Genomic DNA, 23,383 nt, shown 5'->3' on the forward strand with positions numbered 1-23,383 from the left:
TTACGAAATCGATCAATTTCGGAGTATCTTATCAAGTGGAAGAACTTATCCGCTGAAGATTCCACATGGGAGGATGAGAATTTTATATAGAAGCATCTAGAACTACTCAAGCGTTGAGGACAACACTTTTTTGAAGGAGAGGGGCATGTTGGGTCCCTATAATACTAGTGATTACCCCATTACTATTGTAGTTGTATCCCTTATTAATATTGTTGTGCCCCTATTGTCCCCATATTGTTATTACTGTGCCCCATAGAATCCCTCTATTGTTATTTTTGTGGCTTTATATTATTATTGTTAGGTCGGCTGGGTTATATTGTGACTCCTTAGACTCCTATATATAAAAAGGAGGTTTTGTCATTTGAATCATCGAAGAATTGCTCATTTGTGTAATGTAAAGGAGGTTGCCCCCTCGAAGAGGCTGAATTCTAAGGCATTGATCTCCCTTTTCTATCTTTTTGTGAGCTGGTTTCATAACAACTGCAAGTCGATCTTGCTGAAATATTCCCCCCCTTGAGCCGGTCTAGAAGGTCATCAATTCATGGGATCGGGTACCTATTCTAGACAGTGATCTTTTTCAATGCCTGATAGTCAATATAGAGTATCCAAGTCTCATCCCTCTTCTGTACCAACACGATTGGTCTCCCACATGGCGATGAACATGACCGGATGTGACCTTTCTGCAACAACTCCTGAATCTGCCTCTTGATTTTGTCATTCTCTAGAATAGAGCAATGATAGATTGGTTTATTGGGAAACGACGCACCTGGGGTCATATTGATGGAGTGATTGAACTGACAATGTAGAGGCACCACTGCGAGGGAGGTGAAAATGTCCATGTACTCCTCAATGACCTTGTCCATTTGTTTTTTTCTTGTGGACAGGCCCTGTCTGGAGGTCATGGCCACCGTCTTCTTCTTTCCCTGAGGGTGTATCATCAGGAAAAAAATTCTTGGTTTTGGAAATGAGATTACTGCATTGTGTTGAAAATGGCAACAAGAAATGCTAAAGATAGCATTGCTATAAATAGCAGTTCGGGTACTAGTGTTAGACATAGCAACAAGGAATGCTAAATGGAAGTTCTAAAAATAGCATTGCTATAAATAAAATTTCAGGATGGATTCTAGTTTTAGTTAGTCCCTGAACTAAAATTGAGAAGTAAAATTCGAATTTGTTCTTACCAGCTATTTGATTAATAATTAATTAATTCATCTTGAGTTAATTAGTTGGAGAAAATCAAATATGAAGTCTATGTGAAGACATGCAACAGTTTCTCCATTGATTGAGGAAGTTATCCCTTGATTAAAGGAGATCAGGATGAGTTGTACTTTGAGTTGTAATTAGTTAGCTCAGTTAACTAAGTTAAGTCCAGTTATATTAGTTCTAGTAGTTTGTAGAATTAATTGTGAGTTCAGTTAGTTAATGCTTGCATGCATGTAACTGCTGCACTTCAGATAATTGAATATTCTCTCATAAATAACTCATGCATGTCAGTTCAGTCAGAGATCTAGTTGAGATTAGAGGAAGGGACAGTGTACTATCAGTTGGAGGAACTTTCCTATATAGGAAACTCATCTTTGTAGAAGGAATGATCTCCTTCAGGATTGAGCAATTACTACTGAGCCAAGTGAGTAGTGTGAGGTGGGAATTCACACAAGTGGAAGCATTGGACCCCAGGAAAAACTGCACAAGGAAATAGGAGGCTTGGAGGGCAGAGGAGAAGGTTTGTGAGAAGCCTTTGACTGTCTATGAGCAACAAAGGAATTGTACTGAGATTAGGATAGCTTGTGAGCTAATGCTTTGTGTAATCCGGACATATTTCCACTTGTATGATATTACAGAGATTGGGGTTTTAGGTTGAGGCTTTCCCCAGGATTATACTTCTGTGTTCATGTGTGATTGCTTTCTCATTCTCAGTTATATGTGTTCTATTGATCTTGATCATATTTGATTAAGCTTCCGCAACGTTTGTTGTAGAAGTAGATCTTGTATTTTGATTTAGTATATTGCATAATCCGTTGATCAATAGTGGGAAATTCTACACATTGTTTCGCAGTAACCAAAGAGATGGCGATAGGCAATGCTACCTCTAGTATCCTGTACAACATATTTCCCAAAGTAACAATAATAGTGCAAGGCCTTGATTCATATATAGCATGTCGCTTCCACAAGTATGGTTGGCCTAATAATACATCACAAACATCAAGGGGAGCAACATCACACAATACCTCATCTGTGAAGGGCTTGATTCTATATGGGAGGTGGCACTGCTGGTTCACTCAAAGATCTCGTCCTTGGTGAAGCCACCTGATGGTGTATAATTGTGGGTGTGTTGTGGTCAGTAAGCCCAGTCGCTTCACGACACCTGCCGAGATGAGGTTCTTTTGCCTCCCGCTGTCGACAATGAACTGTAGCGGGGAGCCCTTTACCCACATCCGGGATGGAAGAGGCGCTCCTCCTCCTCTAGATCTTCATGTTCCTCCTTTTGGATATTTGTGGTGGCAACAGTGGCATTGAGATATGAATCGATAATTGTTGCCCTTTTTCATGCCCCTTGTCGAGTTCTAACTCAGAGTTAGAACATGCATATGATTCCGAAGCCTTCAGCTCGACCACTAGTCATTGCTTGGCCCAACACTCACTTTTGTTGTGAGGGGAGCTTTTATGGAACTTACACCACTTTCCATGTCCTTCTTTGGCTTCACGATGTTATTATTTGCTTGCAGCTTTGGCAAGTTGTCCTGGGCCACCTTACCTTGGCTTTGTCCTTTGTTCTATGGTTTGGGGGAAGCTTTCCCCTGCTTCGGATTCATGGATCCAAAGTCTTGCTTCTTCTATTTAAACTTTTGCTCGATCTTGACGGCGTATTGGTACGTCGTGTCGAGCAAGGAGATGTCCAGGAACTCAATCTCGTCTTGGATGTACCTATGTAGGTAGCCGCAGTACTTGAGTACCAAATGTTTCTTAGAATCCTTGATACCCAAGTACGTGCGAAGGGTATGAAAAACATTGGTAAGTTATGGCACATCTTGGTCCCTTCCCTGCCACAGCATTGTCCACTTTATGTATTTATCCTCATAGCTCCAGATAGGGTAGTACTTCTCCTTGATGGCATTCCGGAACAAATTCCAAGTGGGTGCGCTGAAAAAGGTGAGGTCGTACTTCCATCCTTCTACTCACAGTAGGTTTCCCACCAGTTCTTGACGCGGGGGGCAACTTTGAGAAGAGAAAAAGTAATATTTTCTCAGGTGGAAAAATCATGAACAGAAATATATCCTTCTAGTAGATTTAACCATTTATCTATGGCATCTGCATCTATTTGGCCCTAAAATATGGGAATGTCAAAGTTTACTTGTACCTTAAAAGGAGTGGAGCCTCCAGAGTGGCTGTTGGATGTGGTGCACCGTTGGTGGGTAACCATTGAAGGATCTGGGAAAAGTTGTCCATCATTGGGTTCCTTTGTTTCTCGAGGGCCTCTTCGAGCAATATTTTGATAGGATCTCCTGCCTCCTCGTATTTACTTTCTTCCCCCATGGGCGACTGTCTGCGAGGCTGATCTTGCAAAGGTTCAACTAGATCGATCCCTAACTCCTTATATCTTGACCTTGTTGGGGACATGCAAAGAAAAATAGAGAAAGCGTAGACTGCTTTGATACCACTGATCCAGATTTAAACAAGAATGCAAAAGAACACAAATATAGCCATAAATACAAAGATCTAGTAGAAACAACACTTCATTTCATTAATATCAAATACTAAAATATGCTTACAAACAGAATGGAAATAAGACTAGCTCGGGCGATGGTAGCTTATCTTTGAGAAGAGATGTGGTGGCTGCATGCCTCTAAAATGTGTTACAATGAGGTTAAAAGGCCCATTTATTATTGAGAAATAATGGAAAACCCTAATCATCCAAAAACCTAATTTTAGGAGATGAAGCGCCAAACTATCGGCCTCGTTTGGGTAAATTGGTACATCAACTTCCCGGGGTTGTAACTTTGGCATATGATCTCCGTTTGACACACACAATACCTCATTAGAAATATCTATTTGAGGACTACATCTTTTGGATGACCAACATCTATTAATGAGCCATGTTGGACCCAGTTTTCCCAAAAAACGTTGTTTATGGCCTCAAAATGGCTTTGGAAGTTGAGGACCCGAAAAACTACCAAAAGCAGTAAATTGTGCTACAAATAAGGAAACTGAAAAAATGAAAGGAACAATGGTGGGGGTCCAAGTGGAATAGGTGGGTGGCCACCAATATCCACCTGGATCATAACATGATTGAGGTTGAAGATGATGTTGCTAGCATATCTAGGTGTCAGGCAGGATGAAGAAGCTCCTTAGAGATTTGTCTGAGCATGATTTGGATATGACATGGATATATTGTAATGACATAGAGTGAGATCCAATTGGCAGAAAATCCCATATTTATAGTTGGGATAGAGATACTCTCATATTTATAGCTCAGGTTTATGGTTTGCACCTCCTTGAGATTGAGGATGATTATGGTATCCTTTTGTGATTTTATGATTATTTATGTTGTGACATGATATTTGATTTGATGTCATGTATGAATAGGAAATAACTTCTATTGAGATAAGTTGATACCGGATTTGAGTATGATGAGAGTAATGTTGATCGAGGACACTGAGCCAACTCTTTCTCCTTGTCTGAGCTCCTAGGGTGAGGAATTGAGATAGAGGGATCCTAGGGTTGAGGGAAATATAGAAAATATGGTAAAACCCTTATTTGTTACCCATAGGGTTGGAGATGATGCTCCCCTATCTTCATAAGGTCAGAGAATGTTTCTCCCCTGTTTGGTATTTACAGAGTATACCCTAGTTGGCATCATACCCACAAGCAGGGCTTGTTGGGAATACCTCTCCTCATTTGGCCAATGAGTTGAGAGTGTACTTGGGGTGTACAACCCAAGTCGACTATGATGCAAGTGTTCTACCACGACTATTCAGGGTCATTGATGGGAAGATTAGTAGGCAATAGGAGGGGTTGAGATAACCATATGTGATTCCAGGTTGAGATTGAGCTCCCTAATGTGATCCTAGGGTCGAGATGTGCTCCCCTGTGTGTTTAGATATACTATTGCTAGATATGGGGTTGTATATGTATATCTCCCCCATGAGATTCAGAGTTGAGATGTGTTCTCCGATGTGGTTCCAAGTTTAGATGTGCTCCCTGATTATATGCTCTCCAATGATGATTGATGATGATATTTTGGGTAGTAGCCTGCTGGCAGAGGTTCCAGGTAGTAGCATGATGGATAGAGGGTGGTAGCTTGATCTCGCATCTGGTAACAAATTCTTCTTCTTCTAGATTCGAGAATGTTTAGCATACGAGCAGGAACAATCAAGAGATAAACAGGAATCAATAAGGGAAAGATCAAGATGTACATTGATGATTTGTGATGATGAGATACTTGAGGTGGTCATGAAATGATGACTACATAAAAAAGCAGATCAATGATGATACGTGATGACACTTGAAGGTACCATAATGGCATATGGATCGATGGACAGATGTTGGCAGGTGGAATTCTCCCTAGTTGAGAGGTAGTGTTAATTTTTGCTACTACGGTCAAATTCCACCTTGGACAATTCAAATGACAGATAATGATTGCATTAGATTCCTCTTTTCGAGAGGACCAAAATCGACGTAAAGATCACCTTATTTGGACAAGATAAAGTTGGTTTTTGAATTTATTTATTTATTCATGTATATTGAATTGGGTCAACCCTAAGCACATGTACAATTGGACAGGTTGGCCTCAACCCAAATTGGACCCTCATGAAAGCCTATAAATAGAAGAGACCTCAAGCTCATTTGGACACATTGATCAAACCATCTTCTCTTATATTATTTTCTTGGTTCGTACAGGTCTGACAGAGGAAAGATCGCTCAAAGTGTCTGAAATCATAGGGGAGAAGCTCGCATTAATCTAGGGTTTTTTAATTCCTAGACGTTGGCACAAAACTGGGCATTTTAGTCCCTAGACGCTGGCACACAGTGGTCAAGAAAGCATCCAGGAAGCCCTAGAAACTGGCATAGAAGCTTATGGTAGTGTCCAAGTTTTTAGAGATAGTTCGAGCTATGTTAACCCCCAGAAGCTCGTATAGAGTGGTCTTGAGAGTGTGAGGGTAGTCCCGGGTGCACACACAGTAACTAGAAGAAAGTGTTTGAGGGTTTGAGTAGATATGGGTGTGTTGGTCCCCGGATACACACACATAATGGTCTAGGGAGCATCCAAGCTACCATATATTTTTGTATACAATTCACAGAGAGCGTCCAGGACTGCTATAGATGCTCCCATAGCTCCTCCTCCCCATGTATTAGACTCAAATATGAGATTTTAGTATTCTGAAGTTTCCTCTTAGTGGCAATAGTATTCAAAAATGTTCAACATAGTGATAGTAGTATCCACTAGTTCACTACCGTCAATGACAAAACACTACAGTCCTTAGAATCAGGGTTTTGATTATAAGCATGATTAGATTTGTTTCATGGATATAATAGTTTTTTTGTTGCATAGATAAAGTTATGGATCATTGTACTCTCTTTTGTTGAATCATTTGATGACGATCTAAGAAGAAGAATATTTGCAAGGGTTTTCCCCATAGTGGGTTTTTCCCTAGTCTCAGACCAATCCTGGTGTCTCTATGTGTGTGCATGCTTTTCTTCTATTGTTCCTTTATGTCCTGATGCGTTGATGACAATGATGTTGTTCATTCTATATAATTGCATATGCTGATGAATAATGGTATAGATATGAATAATGTAATGATGATATGGGGTGAACTTAATGTATTAATGAAGAAATGCAATTATGAAAGAAAAGAAAAATGTAGCCCTATGAAAAATTAACACCACCAACAGGTAATTCTAGGTGGTGTTGTTTTCCTTAAATAACAATGATGAGTCAAGCTACATTTGTGGATAACAACTAATGACGGTTATCCCCACTATTGGTTTGATAACTAAGTTATGATATGTTTTTCAACTATTTATAAAAATATCATTAAAGATAATATTAATTATTTATTTCAAAATACTAAATCAAAAACGGAAAAAATTAAAAGGAGAAGATGAATTATGGAAATGAACAAGAAAGAGGAGTTGATCCCTTTTCTCTGCTAGCCAACAATTTCAACTTAATCCAAATTAAAATCTTTCTAAGTGAACAATTTCAATCCAAAGAAAAAACAACGACGCATATAAATATTTCACTTTTTTATGAATTTCTTCTTGAAAAAATTATAATAAAAAAACCGTTTTTAAATTATAACCAGGAAAACTATTTACAATGAAAGGAATAGATGTTACAATAAAAGTGGGCTTGGAGTATGCCCCAAAACTACTTTTGCTTGGATAAGAGATCATCTTCCTCAGACATAACGGGACATGTTAATGGCCCAAGGCCTAGAGACATCTTGCAGGAGTGCAATCCTACCCTCTTACAGACCACCAATGGGTAATTCTAGGTGGCATGGTTTTACTTGAATAATAGTGATGAATCAACTTGCATTCACTAATAACAACCATTGATGGCTGTCCCCACTTCTAGTTTGATAAGTGAGTTATGATAAATTTTCCCACTGTGTTAAAAAAGAGAGGAAAAAACCGAAATTATCTTAAAAAAGGAAAAAGGAAAAAGAACTAAGCCTATAATAAAATCCTAGTCCTGAACATTGCATCTCTCCATGCTTTGTTTAGAAATCTGGACATGATTTCTAAGTGAATTTGTTCAGAATTAGATTTTTGAGTTAATTTGGACATGATTTGAAATAATAATTACACTAGTGAATTTGAATTATCTACATTCCGAGATATACAACTGCACATGCTTGGCAATATTGGATGTATCCCATAATTTCCTCTTTAGTAAGCTATTGAAACCCCCATTCCAAAGCTTAGTTTATTAAGGGAGTCGAATATGTCGGATAATATTTTTTTTATAATATTCCTTCAGCCCTAGGAACCAAAAAAACTTTCTAAGAATAATATTATATATAAATTATTCTCGATTGTGTTAATTTAATTTTTTTCTAAGTATTAAGAAAGATCAAATTTTTAGAAATGTAAACATTTTTCAAATTTTACATTTTAAAATAGATTTACAACTACTTGTTAAACTCCTAATAAAAATGAAATAAAATTAATTTGAAATATACATTATATATCCTAACATTCTCAAATTATTAACCTAGAGTCATGGGACACCTTAAGGTAGTGGTTGAACGTGTGTTTACACCTAGAGAGACCATATTGAATGGTTTTGTGACCCTTGTACACATAAGTGGATCAAATTCCACCCCCATGTCCTCGTTTTAAAACAAGACCCCACAATGAGCGGATGAACATGGAGAGGAGGGAGGAAGGGAGGCTAACCCATCAACACATCAGGTAGTAAGTGAGGGAGGAATGGACGCAACCCTCCCCCACATAGCAACTGATTGCATTCAATATCCATGTGTCCTTAGCAATGAATGCCTGCAGCAAGGAAATCTATGATACCAGGTAGAAATATAGTGAAATTGGAATAAGTGATATGAAATATTCTTGGTATTCAATGTTGCATGCTTCGAAATTATTTTCTAGTAGTTTGGGGATATCAAATTTTATCCATTATGTTAGGTTGTCATTGCGGTTCTTTGGACTTATTTTTTTTGTCACAAAATCTCAAACTCTCTGGGCACTTTCTGGAGGATTTAAGGGGTATGGTTTAGGCCCTCCTGGCCTAGACATCCTAATCTTCAAAGCTTCTTCTTCTTGGGAGGCTATGCATGTAGTATCAACTCTAATCTCTTGGAGAGGGGTGAAGATTCATGAGGTGACCAACACCTAGAAACTGGAGCAGTGCAAAGATACAATTAATTTCACTTCTATTGATACCAGGTGGAAAAACTTGGGAGTATGGCTCATTTGCCTAAATATGTTTGTCCTACTTTTACCGAGGGTTAAGTTGCTACAAAATGTTGGGATTCATTCACTAGTTGTTTTCCCTCTGTGATGGTTTATCGTATAGTTCTATCCTTATTCACTGTCATTATATTTTAACTATGTTTGGCTAACTCAATTTCTTTCTGTTTATACACTCAACAATTTGTTCTCTTTTTCTTGTTCTTATAGCTCTTGTTTTGTCATAGTAGGAGAATATGATTGGTCTCAATTTCGATTATGCTCTTGGAGCTTTACTTGTCAAACTCGAGGTTGGGTCTACTCTCCCTTCTAGTCCTTTTTTAATGGCTTCCTGTTCGTTCTCATTGACTTGCTCTATCATTCTGCGGTCCCTGCTCTTTCCTTTCCTCTCCCTTTGTGTTGTACTCTTCATCATGTGATGTCAATGTGTGAGGCCATGCAATGGAGCAGCTAGTCGTGGATCTCGTAGTGGTTCATGTGCTAGAGTAAGATCTATATCTTCTACTCGTATTTATTGCCTTGAGACTCCCTCAGATATATAAGAAGAACTTCATGTTATTCAAGTTGTAATGATTAAAGAGAGAGATGATCAGTCTAATTTGAAAATTTTGGCTGATGTGGCAAACTGAGCTATAGATCATGGGCACACATGTAGAAGATAGAATCAATATCTCCATATTGTAGACTTGTATTGACAGGTGAAATCTCTGTTGGGTAGTGTACTTTTGGAGATAAATGATATCAAAATGGAGATTTGACAACAACTGGATGAAATCCGAGAAAGGAGTTTTGGAAGAGCGGCGCCAAGAGGAAATGACAGTGACAAAGATCGCAGAGTTTACCCTGATTAGTGCCGCAGAGGACAGAAGGCATAGCACCAACGGATGGATTGAGCGAAGGCAAACTGAGCCGCAACATTGAGTGGGTTTTGGATCCGTGGGCCATTGCAATGCAGGATGGAGTGATCGAAAATCAAAAGAGAAGCAGATTTGTGCTGGATCTGGAATGGATAGGGAAAACGGAGCATCTCGATCAGAAATCATACTTTGGGTTATCTCTCCCCACAAGCAAGGCATTTCGATCCGCCACAAATGCAGTAGGGGTTTATCCCTCTGGAGTTGCCCCAAAAGCAGATCTACGGCCAAATCTGGTGTATGGGGAGATTAACAACTCGCTGTGGGAACCAAGCAACCGAAAGGGAGGAGTGGAGATGGATTTGCGGTGCATCTTGATGGAATGGAGTTTCTTTCTACCAGATATGAGGTATCTGGTCACTATATTGCTAGAACTAGGGTTCCAAACAATGGTGATCATGGCAATCAGATCTAGCCCTGTAACAGCCCACATTGGTTGCAGGCAGTCTTGTTTCATCCCCAGCGCATTAACACCGGCTTGACCTGAGCAAACTGGAGTGTGGCGCCTGGATCCTGCTTTCGATAGCGCAGATCCTGAACGGCTTCTGCAAGGACCTGGATTGATCCCTCTCACCACGGAAGGGCACGTTAATCACAAAACTGCCAAGGATCCAATAGGTCTGGCACACAACAGACCGAACAACCTGTATCAAACCCAGATTGGGAGGCACGTTCACCAAAATCCTCCTTGTGGTCATGGGTTGCAGTACGCAACACAGATATGGGGGCATGCAACTGCCAAGATACCCCTCTGGCCTGAACTACAGGCCAAATATGCAGAAGAAGAACATAATGGCAAATAGAATGGGGTTAAAAACCTCAGATCTGCCACTGACCAAATAGATCTGACGCTCAACAAACAAATCGGTCTACACCAAACCCAGATCTGGAGGCCTGATAACAAAAAGTCTCCTCTCTGCCCTAGATCACAGTCTCAGATCATAGATCAGAGCTGGCAACAAAGAGACGCGATGACTGTGTAAGATCACGTAAACATCCCAACATTGGAGCCTGAAGTATCTGCTTCTGATATGCTCAAAGGTAGAAAAATTACTCTCTTTATCAGATCCATGGGAGGGAACACACTATGCATCAAGATAGGGAAATGGGAGGTGACAAAAACACTCAAACATAGGATACAAGAAAGGATTGGAATCCCACCCTGCAAACAACTCCTGATCTACACAGGGAAAGTTTTGCAGGAGGAGCACAAGCTAAAAGAATACGATATAGGCAATGACTCAACCATTTGTCTTAGCACAAGACTCCACGGAGGCTGTTCTAGCACAAGCTCAAAAGGACCTGCTTCCTTCAAAGATGCAGTAAAATGGAAGATGGAATCTCAAGCAAAAACATAACAGTAAGCTACAACCCCTGGGGCCTACATCATCGAGCAGACAACATAGAACCCTGCATTAACAATCGCCCTACCCGAGGTAAATGAAATACATGCTGATTATTTGATTAAAGCAGTGATATGCTGGTTTAATGGTTTTTTGGCCCAAACTGGAAGCCCTTCGTCAATGGATTTACTCCATATGGACAGAAAATTGCAATCTCCATCTTTGTTCAAAAGGGTTTTTTATTTTCAAATTCGACACAATAAAGGACAAGGAATATGCATTGAATAAGGGACCATGGTTCTGGGGCAATGCTGGCCTTTTTATGACGTCTTGGTTCCTGGAATTTGACCCAAACACCATGGTGGTTTCCAAAATGCCAGTGTGGGTAAAATTATATAACTTACCTCTGCACTTTTGGCGCTTCAAAGTATTAGAAGGCATAAGCAACGCTTTAGGGAAATTCTTAAAAGCACACAATGAGCGCATATCCAAGGATATCTACACATTTGCCAGGATCTATGTGGAGGTTAATCTTAGTCAAGGATTACAAGATCACATTCTCTTACTCCACAATGAAAAGCAATGGGCCCAGCCACTTGATTATGAAAACACTGCCTTCCGATGTCGCATATGTCGTCAAACTGGTCATCTTCAAAGTGCGTGCCCACAAAACAAAAAAGATAGGAAAAGAAGACAACCACCAAAGTCGAAAGGCTGGCAGTTTTTAGCCACACATAGGCAGATGACATAGAAGAGGGAAAGAACACAGAAATCACCAATATATTTCAAGAAGCAGAATATGGAGGAAATAATCCAGAACTCAGCAAAGAAAGCTTTCCACACAATCTACAGAATGATGAAAATCAGATTGAATATGCAATAGATCCAAAGACAACCAACCCACAACAGCAATGTGAGAAACACACCCCAGGGCAAGAAATTGGAGGCAGCAAGCGAGCATACTCTATAGCAAGCTCAAGTTATGAATAAGAAATCTTGGCTACCACAAACGAAGCACAAATGACTATTGTAACAGCCACGCCCAACAATGAAGGTTGGCGGAAAGTGGAAAAAAAGAAAGGTAGGAAAGCATAGATAGATAGTCAATTATTTTTAGATCTTGTTTCCAGCGGGACAAGTTTTGATAAAGCATATGCTATTACAACATCTACAACATGTAATTTTACTCAATATGAATAAAATTACAATTTTTCCAGAGGAAAAAAAAAACAACTGGATGAAATCCAAAAGGGACAGGTTATCACTGCACAATTAGACAACTTAGAATGCCAACTGTCTTGCATTGAGGATCAACTCCACAACAAACCAAATCCTACACCTCCAATCAATCCATGCAAAACATGCACTATTGATGTTTCCATGTCCTCTTGATGGTTTTACTTAGTTTATAGTTTTTCTACTTCACTTAGAATTTGTCGATACATCTAAATAAACATATGATTACATTCCTATTTGGTATAATGCATTGCATAATAAAATCTTGATAATAAACATTTGTGTATATATTACATATTAATATATAAACATTAAAAAAAAAAACAGTAACTTATTTCATTAATTAGAATTTTGATATTATCTAACATAAATAAAAATCTTATTTAAAAAAGATATAACATTCCCAAATCATTCTATATTATTTTCAACTTTTTATCTTAAAATACATTAAAAATATATATTATTTTTTACTATTATATTACATTAATATATTTTATATATAACCAATACACTAATATTTTGAAGTTAAATAATATTTATTATTTAATTATTTTAACTCTATAAAGCAATATAATATTTAAAATTTAATTATTTTAACTTTATAAAGTAATATAATATTTATAATTTAATTATTTTAAATTTATAAAGTAACATTGAACTATATAAAGCCTACCATCACCTAAATCACTCTATGGTGTTTTTTTCACTATTAAGGAATACTATAGGAACCTATCTTATTCGTATACATATTTACTCTTTTAATGTTTGATGTTTTAATTACTAACATTATATAACGAATTAATATTATATTAATTTATTATATATTTATATTTAAATTTTTAGATTTCCTTATTTTAAATTTAAAAAATAATAACTATTTTTTTGAAAATAAAACATTAAATTTTATATATATATAAAATTGGTGATTAGATGAGAGTTTGTTGGTGATAGAGTGTTTTATTAAGATACTCTTTTATAAAAGTTATTAGTTTAAACCTCATGGGTAAGGTCATTAGAAGTGATTTGGTTTATTTGCCTAAATTGGATTGTGGGTGATTGCTATACTTGTTCTCATTACTATTTTCCATGAGGTGAGGACTTGTTGGTGATTAAATGTTCTATCAAGATACTCCATACAAGTTACTCGTTCAAACCCCACCCCATGGGTGACCCTAAGCATAGGCTAGTTTTGGAGATTTGTGAGTAACAAGTATAATTATATGGTTCTCATTACCATTTTCCCTCCTACCATTTAAAAATAAATAAATAAAATAATATATATTATTTTTAAAATTTTTAAATATAAAACTAAATATCTACATAAACAAATAAATGAATTAATTTCCATAAACAATATTAATCTCAATCTTATTACCATTTTCACTCTTACCATATAAAATAAAATAAAATAAAATGATAAATATTATTTTTAAAATTTTTAAATATCAAAGTAAATATTAATGTAAATAAATAAATAATTTTAAATTTAATAAATCAAAATAATATTAATCACGATTATGAGGTTTGGGTGATGAATATATGTCACTCAGCTACTCAGCTCACCTAAAATCCAGACCCGAAATCCACCTACCTTTGACATGACTTTTGTTTTAAAAAAACCAGGGAAACGTTTATTACCTTTGTTTGGTAGCAGCAGTCTGGTTGCAAAGAGTATATCCGGGAATTGATTCATTTTTTATTTTCTGACTACAATTGTTCTTCACTTCATCCAGCTGGCAAAGAGAATTTTTGTTGAATGGAATTGCGCCAAAAACGACATAAAAAAGAAACAGAACAGCCTTAAGAATGCATAAATTTAATTAAAGTTTCCTAATCTTACTCCAAACGCACCGAACGAAACTTTGAACGCCATCAAAGGTAAAATTTTGGCTTGTTTTGTTTTCAATTTGATGTAGGTTCAAGGGTTTAAGCATTTTCGATGAAGGAAAAAAATTGCCTAAATTTAACTGCAGATTCAGAAGAAATACTCGAAACACAAAGAAATTTGATGTAGGTTCAAAGGTTTAAGCATTTTGGATGAAGGAAAAAATGCCTAAATTTAACTGCAGATTCAGAAGAAATACTCGAAACACAAAACAATTTAAGTGCAGATGAGATTCTAAGATGAAATTTTGGGATTTTTGGACCTCAAATTTGTATATAGGCTCAGCGCTCTAAGCATTTTCCATGAAGAAAGGTTGCCCTAAATTTATTGTGTTGTGTCGGTGACGGGAGCATAAAATGTGTAAAAACTAGATTGTTTCAGTCAATTTGAGGAGGAGGAGCACCTATTCTTCCTCTGTTTTAATTTAAAGATAAAATGAAATTTATATTTAGTTTTTATAGTTATTTTAATGTTTCAGAAATAAGTGTATACACAGTTTATCTAACAAGAAATTCCGTGATCTCCAAAAGAAATTCAAGCACAAAGAGAAATTCCGTGGAAACATGCTGTGATTGAAATGAATTACCCCGAAATGGATTCGTTAATGCCTGTTTAATGTCTACATAAAATCTTTTTAAATTTTAGTACATTCTTTAATATTCGCTTTGAAAACTGGAAATCACTCTGACCAGACCTCGTTCATGCTTTAGGCCCGGTGCAAATTTGTACACGTTTGAGGTTCTCATGGATGTTACATAAACAATTTCTAAGCTTTACGTATGCTGTAATTTTATAGCGGTTAAATGTATACATACACTATTTTTGTTAATATCTACATTGCAACCCGAAAATTTTGTGATATACGGATTTTTTATGAAAATATAGAAATGATATCGCTTCATTTGAGCAAATATTGCAGCGATTTAAGTTTGCGGTTGAAGATTTTAAAGTTTTCAGGGTATTTAAAGCCCTAACTGTTGAAACTTGAGATTAAGTCCATTAATGGTGCAGTTGGCTGGGACGACTACCGAGCCGCTTGAGCCGAATGATCTTTTAATGAAACCGAGCATTTTACAAGCATGTACATTCGGTATTTGAATTGTATTCCTTGATCATTTAGTTTTTAAACCTGAATTCCTCACGGCTGATCTTATCTTGATTGCTCAAAACTTACCATTTAAGCATAAGGGGGCCACAGAAAAGGTGATCTCTTCGTTGCTTCACAGCAACCAGAATTTACGGTCTAGGTACTGAGCTTCATTCTCAAAACTTACCATTCAAGTATGTGGGGGCCACAGAAAAGCTAGTTGTTACGGTTACCTATTAATTAAAGCATTTGCACTGGAATTTGTCTCCCAGGAGCATATGTTAACTCTGCAAACCAAAATGCTTTTGATTTCTACATGAGATTTTTCACTCTGATTTTTGTTGGTCAGTCTTGAGACTAGTGAACCTGGTTTTCTGCTGATTTTTTCCAGAGAGAAATCAATCAACTTCACTAAAGCTGGGCCAGAAGATGCGTTGATAACTTCGGAATGGGTTCCGGATCTTCCAAGAAGGTTGCTAAAACAAATAGCCTCAAGAGGAAATTAAATCGGCCATTGCCTCAGGTAATAGAGGACTTGCTTGTTACAAACAGCCATAATCAATTCGTGGATCTGGTTTGCAAGACCAATAACGTTGCTAAGAAATTTGCTGCATGTCAGCCACAATATATACTTCCTTTCATCGACAAAGATAATGAAGGTAAGCCCTATTTTTGCTTTGCTCGAAGGGACTTGATTCTCTTAGTTTTCTCCTCAATTTATTGATTTTTATATTTTGGTTGGCACCTCTAAGTGATCCAAGCATTCTTATCATATTGCATAGCTTCTGAACGTGTAAGGATGGATTTCCTCTTTTTGAAATTGTTACATTATTTTTTTCGCTGGGGAATTCTTTTTCATAATCTTCAAATTTTCAGCTTGCCATAACCATAATCTGATTCAAGATTTCGAACATTGACAACTGAAGCGTCTATAGGTGAGAATCTTATGATTGTGGAAACCCATGAGAGGGTAAATCTGGATCTACAATCGGGGATTTTCTTGAAAGAGAAGATATCGGGGGAACTGAGAGATGCAGAGAGAGAATTACAAGAAAATAGACCTACAGAGGAAGACAAAACCGAGATTATTAACACATGGAAGGTTATAGAATGTCTGGATGATGGAGAAACATGCTATGTTTCTAACAAGACTGAGACAGACAGGGATACCCATTCTTTTGACTGGGCTGATATAAGCCACGAACTGATTCACCAGAGTCAGTCCACAAAAATTTCAAGAAGATCAAAATCTCTGGAAAGTTTTCATACAGTTGAAGAATATGATGCCATTCTTGCCAGGAACGAGAGGCCCCTGTGGGACAGAAACTCCAAAAGGCACCTTTATTATTTAGGATATGACCACCTGAATAAATTCACATCGACTTCAATATCTAGGCTGTCTTCTTGTACACAATTTTCCCTCTTGGAAAGTATGATGGCACCAATTGTTATTGATTGGGAAGAGGACCTAAAGGATGAATATGATAACGCTCTAGAGTTCCCTCTTCTCCAGCCATCTTTTGAGCTAAAGGACATGAAGCATTATGTAGATGGACAAGAAAACAAGGATATTCCGCTGACACTTTCAGACAACAACAGCAGTGAGGAAAACAATGGCATTGCACAGACAGTTTCAGAAAACAATGGCAGTCAGGAAAACAATCGAAATGTGGAGGTGAATATAGGAAACATTAATATGGTAGAGAAAAATTCAGAAAAGGTTCAATCCCTAGAGATAAATTCAAGTGAAAAAGGAATGCAAGAAAGGGCCAAGCCTATTGTTGTCGGGGATATCATTATTCCAACTGCTCCTGATTTTTCTGCAGTTGGAAGCTTCAGAGAGTGGTTGCATGAAGGAGGACATCATTCACCAGCTGAAATTACTAGCCCTAGATTTGACTTTTCTGAATGTGAGGATATATGGTCAAAGCTCAATGTTTCTGGCAGCTCTGGTCAGCCATCAAGTGTCGAAGTCGAATTAGAAACTTATACTTTCCCTGTTTTGAGTATCGATGGATATTTCACGCACAATGGAGAGTCAAGTATTTATTTTGGGTCTGGTGATTCTGCCATAGAGAATAAACCATGGGACTATCCACCTTTTGACCCAGAGCTCCTAGCCTCACTTGACAAGGATCTTGAGCAGTTGTTTCAAGAGGAGCGGTATCTATTGAGACAAATAGATGGAGATTCAAATGTGCTGTGTTGAAAGCTCTATGCTAAAGGCAATGAACATTGAAGATGGTCTACAGGATAGCAGTGGGAAGACACCCATATGCAGAGTACTTGCCCTGACACGGAGGATGAATTTCAATTCAACCTCCGTACACATAATAGGTCTCTTGGGAATTGACAGGTTTAACCAGATTATTTTTTTGTCTTGAAATTTATGGATATTAACTTAATATTTTGATAAAATCTGGCAAGGATTTTTGTAAATCCAGGTTACAGCTGTGGAACTCACTTCATAGATATTTAAATAATATTTTGATAAAATCTGGTAGGGATTTTTGTAAATCCAGGTTACAACTGTCAAACTCACTTCTTGGTTACAACTGTCAAACTCACTTCAAGACAAGATTTTGAGTGACCAGGATTTTTTTTTATGGTGTTTAATCTATTTCCACCATCCAAAACATGACCAGGATTTTTTTTATGGTGTTTAATCTATTTCCACCATCCAAAACATGATTTAAACAAAATTTCTTAAATTTTTTAACTCAAATTCCCACTTTTACCCGAAATTCCTCATCTCAATAAACTAGTCCAGAGAATTCCTCGGTAGACTATGTCGTCTGTAAATATCGTTCTCGATTTACACAATTTTAACCATTCTCCGTTTTTTTTTCCATTAACCATTTTATTTATTTGTTTTCATTCAGGACGGAGCAGGAGGTGTGATGTGAAAGCTTTTAGTTTTTACACAATTTTAAACATTCTCCCTTTTTCTTTCCTCAACCATTTTATTTATTTGTTTTCATTCAGGACGGAGTGTGATGTGAAAGTTTTTATTTTTTACCATTTAAAAAATGTAACAAAATAATGAGATTTGAATTTGAAATTGGAATTTCATCCCAATCAACTAATTTATACCAGGTGAATTAACAATTCTCTATTTTTATAAATGTAAATTACATTATATTATTATATAACATTATAAACAATATCTAAAATATAAATTAGATTATATCATTACAAAACATCACATACAATCTAAAATGTCAAAATTATATATAATTTTAATTTGATTATAAGAATATCATTTAAAAGAGGGAATAACAAGGTTTTTATCATTTACATTTATATAAATTCAAATGCTTAATCTAAAACTATTTGTTTTTACTATGTTGAAAGTATTTTATATTAAATTAACTTTTTTTCTATATATATATATTTAGCAAGAGAAATAGTGGCGATGTGACATATTCTCTGTCTCTACTACTCATTAATTGATTAAAGCTTTAGATACAAAGTTCTCCACACAGTGAAAGCTCTCCGCATAAGTGTGTTAGGACATTTCACACTTGTATATATGTATTATTGCTAATATTTCAATATTAAGTAATCCATATCTCCATATTGTGAATATCGATATGTTTACTACTATTCGCAATAACACCGAGGCAAGCAGTGGACCCATGCAATATTATTGGTAATATTTTAAGAATAAATAATCCATATCTTCATATTATAATCCATATCTCTGTATTGCGAATATTGCTATGTCTATGACTATTCCTAATAACACTCAGGCAAGCAGTGGACCCATACAATATTATTGGTAATATTTTAATAATAAATAATCCATATCTTCAAATTTTGAATATTGCTTGTCAATTGAGTAAATGTTGTGCGGAGTGTGGACAAAACTTTGTACAATGAAAGTTCTCCACACTGTAACTCTCTGCATAAGCAATGTAAGCTTTGTTTATGGTTATCTTTGTGAAATTAGGAAGTCCATTATATGGTGGAAGCTTTCAAGCTTTCATTGTGCGGACCTCTACACTCCACACTAAAGGCTTTGCTAATTAATTGATTAAAGGTTTTGTTCTCATAATGAAAATTGTACTTTTATGTAATAGGCAAATGTGAAATATCATTAGATTACAAATTAAAGCTATAAATTTCCTTCCGCACTTCCGTTTTCTCGCACATATCGCACATAAATAAATCTGTAAAAATTTTAAATGGAAAATAGTTTAAAATTAATTTTCCCTCTTCACCCCCTTTTTCTGGCACAATCCACATCATCCACACAGTAAAAGCTTTGCATAAGGAAAGCTTCACACAAGGAAAGATTTGCACAAGGAAACATAATAGTAGTAATTCAAAATTTGTTCATAGTTAAATTAATTAGGCGTCAACATTGTGCAGAGTTTTCACTATTGCCTTCAATTTTCTTGATTGTTTGGTAGACAGAGGCTTAAAATCAAGGAAATTTTGATTGATGGTATATTTAGATTGCTAGAGTGACTTTACAAGCATATATTCAAGGATTAGAGTCATAATTTGCCAAGTTTATTAGCAAGTGTGGCACAAGTTGAAATTTATGGAACGTGAACAAAACTATGTTCAATTAAAAATCTCGGCATAATGAAATCTCTCGACAAAAATCTCTCTGCATAAGCACAAATGTCAGTGAACACCTCTCGGAGACCAAGTGATTTTGTTGCAGTCCAACAAAATCAACTTCTTTTATGTTGAAGACTTTGCTAATCAATTTTTCTATGTTGAAGACTTTGCTAATCAATTTATTAAAGGTTGTAATGAAAGTTCTCCCTACAAAGCTTTTCACATAATAGAAGCTTTGTTTATGGTTATCTTTGTGTAATTAGGCATATGTGTGGGGTTGCACTGGAAGTCCATTGTGTGAAGGAAGCTTTCAAGCTTTCATTGTGCGGACCTCCACATTTCACACAATGAAAAACCTTTCGCATAGTTCATACACTCTCACACTCATAAGCAAGTTTTTTAATCACAAAATTTATAAAAAATACTTTTGTTCATGTTGACACCTATAAGCAATGTTGGTCCCCATCACTCTGTTATTAGTTGACTTTCGGAAGAAGTGCAAACCATATTGCAATTATCACTATGTCTACCGCTATTCACAATAACATTGAAACAAGCGGTGGACCCATATGATATTATTGGTAATATTTTAATAATGAATAATCTATATCTCCATTTTTAGAATATCACTAGTCAATTGAGTAAAGGTTGTGTAGAGTATGGACAAAACTCTGTACAATGAAATCTCTCCACACAATGAAATATCTTCGCACAAAACTCTCCACATAAGCAGTGTAAGCTTTGTTTATGGTTATCTTTGTGAAATTAGGCATATGCGTGGGAGTGCGGAGGAAGTCCATTATGCAGACAAAGCTTTTAGGCTTTCATTGTTCAGACCTCCACACTCAATAATTTTCTAATTAATTGATTAAAGGTTATGCTCTCATAATGAAATTTGTCATAATTTTGTGGAGCATGAAAGTGGAATTGAAACATTTATTGTAGAAAACATGAAATATCATTAGATTAGAAAACGTGAAACTTTTATGTAATAGGAAAATATGAAATATCATTAGTTTATGAATTTAAAGTTATAAAGTTCCTTCTGCACCTCTATTTTCTCGCACATATTGTGCACAACTAAATCTATAAAAGTTTTAAATGGAAATTAGTTTAAGATTACTTTTCCCTTAGCACCACCATTGTCTCACACAATCCTCATCCTCTGCACAATAAAATATTTGCACAAGAAAAATTTTGCTCAAGGAAACATAATAGTACTAATTCAAAATATGTTCATAGTTAAATTAATTACACATTGACATTGCGCAGAGTTTCCACTATTGCCTTCTATTTTCTTGATTGTTTGGTAGTTGTGGATCAAGACAACATTAACGGTGATCTGTTTTACAAACTTGAAGGTGATAGGAAAATTTGCAAGTAAAATTTTATGTTTTTAGGCAATGGATCACTTTGCAAAAGCACATAAAATAATGGTTTTAAAACTTAGTTAACATTGAACAACATAAAAACATAGACAAATATACCATATACAATGACACAAGAGAACAAAAGGATAAAGGAGTTCACCGCTCCTAGGCTACATCTCCTAGTCCAGCTTCTGATTTTCGATCTCTTTCATTAAGTGCTCAAATTTGTGTTTACATGGATTTACAGTGCTCAGAATGTAAAAATAATGTCTCTAATGGCTCCAAAATAGTAAAAAACCCCAAGCCGGGCTCTTGTTGGTTTCAATTTGTCCAAAAACTAAAAAAGTTATGCTTTAGAGAAGTTTTATTGCTAACTTCTCTACCAACTACACTCCTTTGCTAACTGTTTTACGAATTCCGCAATTCCAGGGACCACCAAGCACCTTTTTCACCCGGCGTCGGAGAGATTCCCATCAGTTTAGGTGTAATTTGTTGGGTCGTTTAATACACAATGATGCCTTTAGTGGAAAGTTAGGGGCACATGGGGCTATGTGCCCGGGGACTGTTACTAATCGCCCACCCCCGTTGACATAGCCCCCAATATTTTGGGTCACGGTTCCCCTGCAAGTCTTGGGGCTAGTCCCCAATTTCTTGCACTTGTTTGCCAAGTGCTACACCCTGCCTCCACCTCCGATTATATGGTATATGGTTAGACCTTGGGTTGGGGCTAAGCCCCAAGCCCTCGGTTGCGTCGCCCACGGTCTCGTGGTTTGTGTAGTGACTAGGAGCCAGGGGCTTAGTCCCGACCCCTTCCCCAAACTTCATTCTGCTGAAAGTTTATATATCCATTCACTGCTATGACTGTTAAGAACGATCCGCGACCTATGGGTAAGGCACTTGACTTGTGTGCATGAGGTCCTATGTTCAAACCCTGTGGAGGCCAACTCGGCCCTTAACCAAAAATTTTCATAGTACTGGGGTGCCACGTGGCAGCAGATGACTGGGACACGTGGCATCCAACCATTGGTCCACCTACCAATTCCACAACCAATCAAAATCCTGCCAATTTAGACCAATCAGGTGAGGCCACTTGGCAGCTTGCCATTGGCTCAAGGTACACAATCAACTTGTCCAGTCATTGTACAGACTGCCCAGTCAGTAGTCCTGCACCCAACCTAAAAAATTACATGTTTGGGAAAACGATCAGAACATTATATCGGGAGCATACTATATCGGTTTTGAGCGATTCAAGTTGTGTTAGATTCAGGTTGATGATCTCTACGCATTGGCACTAGTTTTGAGAACTTTGGAATGCTTGAATTTTGAGCACTTTACTAATCCCTTAGATCACTCCTCCCCACTAGAAGCTTTTGGACCTCCAAAAGACTATTTTTCAGTCAACAAACAGATGAGGGTACCCTTCCCTCATGCTTCCAATCTCAATCCATTGGGCTTTGCTTACATTTGTACCTTTGAGCTCCACATGAAGGTACTCCATGTTTCCTCTTCTTGAAGCTCTTGTTTTTCTATCAAGGATAGTATATTGTTGCAATTATTCAAGAAATTCAAGAGAGAAACCTTCTATTGAAGGAATCTGACCATTCTCTCCTTGATCTTCAATCAAAGGAGGCTCATATAATCTCAAATTCTCAACATTAACAACTACATAAATTTGCATATATGGAGGAAAATCCAACTGGAAGGCATTATTACCAATCTTTTCTAAAATCTTAAAAGGTCCATACTTGATTGATTTCAGTTTTTTACCTTCTCCTTGAAGCCTCTCCTTGCTAATATAAAGCCAAACTTCATCTCCAACCTTAAAAATGTGGTCCATACGATGCTTATAATGCTTTGTCTTGTACTTGGCTTGACCCTTTTTCAACTATTCTCGAACCTTCTAATGCACCAATTGAACTTGTTCAATGAATCGCTTGGCCTTGTCAAGGTCACTATGTCCATCAATAGTAACATATTTCCCAAAGATAAAATATAAAGGAGATTTTAGTATCCAAAGCATGCCTCAAATGAAGATGTTT

General features: G+C 36.8%; 1 protein-coding gene across 3 annotated transcripts; it reads left to right on the forward strand.

Moving 5' to 3' along the window:
* The first annotated feature begins 14,148 nt into the window (after positions 1–14,148).
* On the forward strand, positions 14,149–17,840 carry LOC149172117 (uncharacterized). 3 transcript variants are annotated; one of them, XM_089427656.1, is made up of 3 exons: positions 14,149–14,308; positions 15,794–16,061; positions 16,329–17,840. In XM_089427656.1, exons 2-3 carry the CDS (start codon positions 15,851–15,853, stop codon positions 17,609–17,611), a joined length of 1,494 nt encoding a protein of 497 aa, XP_089283782.1. In that variant the 5' UTR covers positions 14,149–14,308; positions 15,794–15,850; the 3' UTR covers positions 17,612–17,840. The 3 variants fall into 3 exon arrangements, with proteins under 3 accessions (XP_089283782.1, XP_089283783.1, XP_089283784.1); XM_089427657.1 differs by lacking the exon at positions 14,149–14,308 and having other exon boundaries at positions 15,265–16,061; positions 16,338–17,840; XM_089427658.1 differs by lacking the exon at positions 14,149–14,308 and having other exon boundaries at positions 15,959–16,061; positions 16,279–17,840.
* Positions 17,841–23,383: the final 5,543 nt, after the last annotated feature.

Source organism: Pinus tabuliformis, chromosome 4_2, assembly GCF_031772625.1.
Source record: "Pinus tabuliformis cultivar Carrire ecotype Pingquan chromosome 4_2, CPIR1, whole genome shotgun sequence".
Classification (NCBI taxonomy): Eukaryota; Viridiplantae; Streptophyta; class Pinopsida; order Pinales; family Pinaceae; genus Pinus; species Pinus tabuliformis.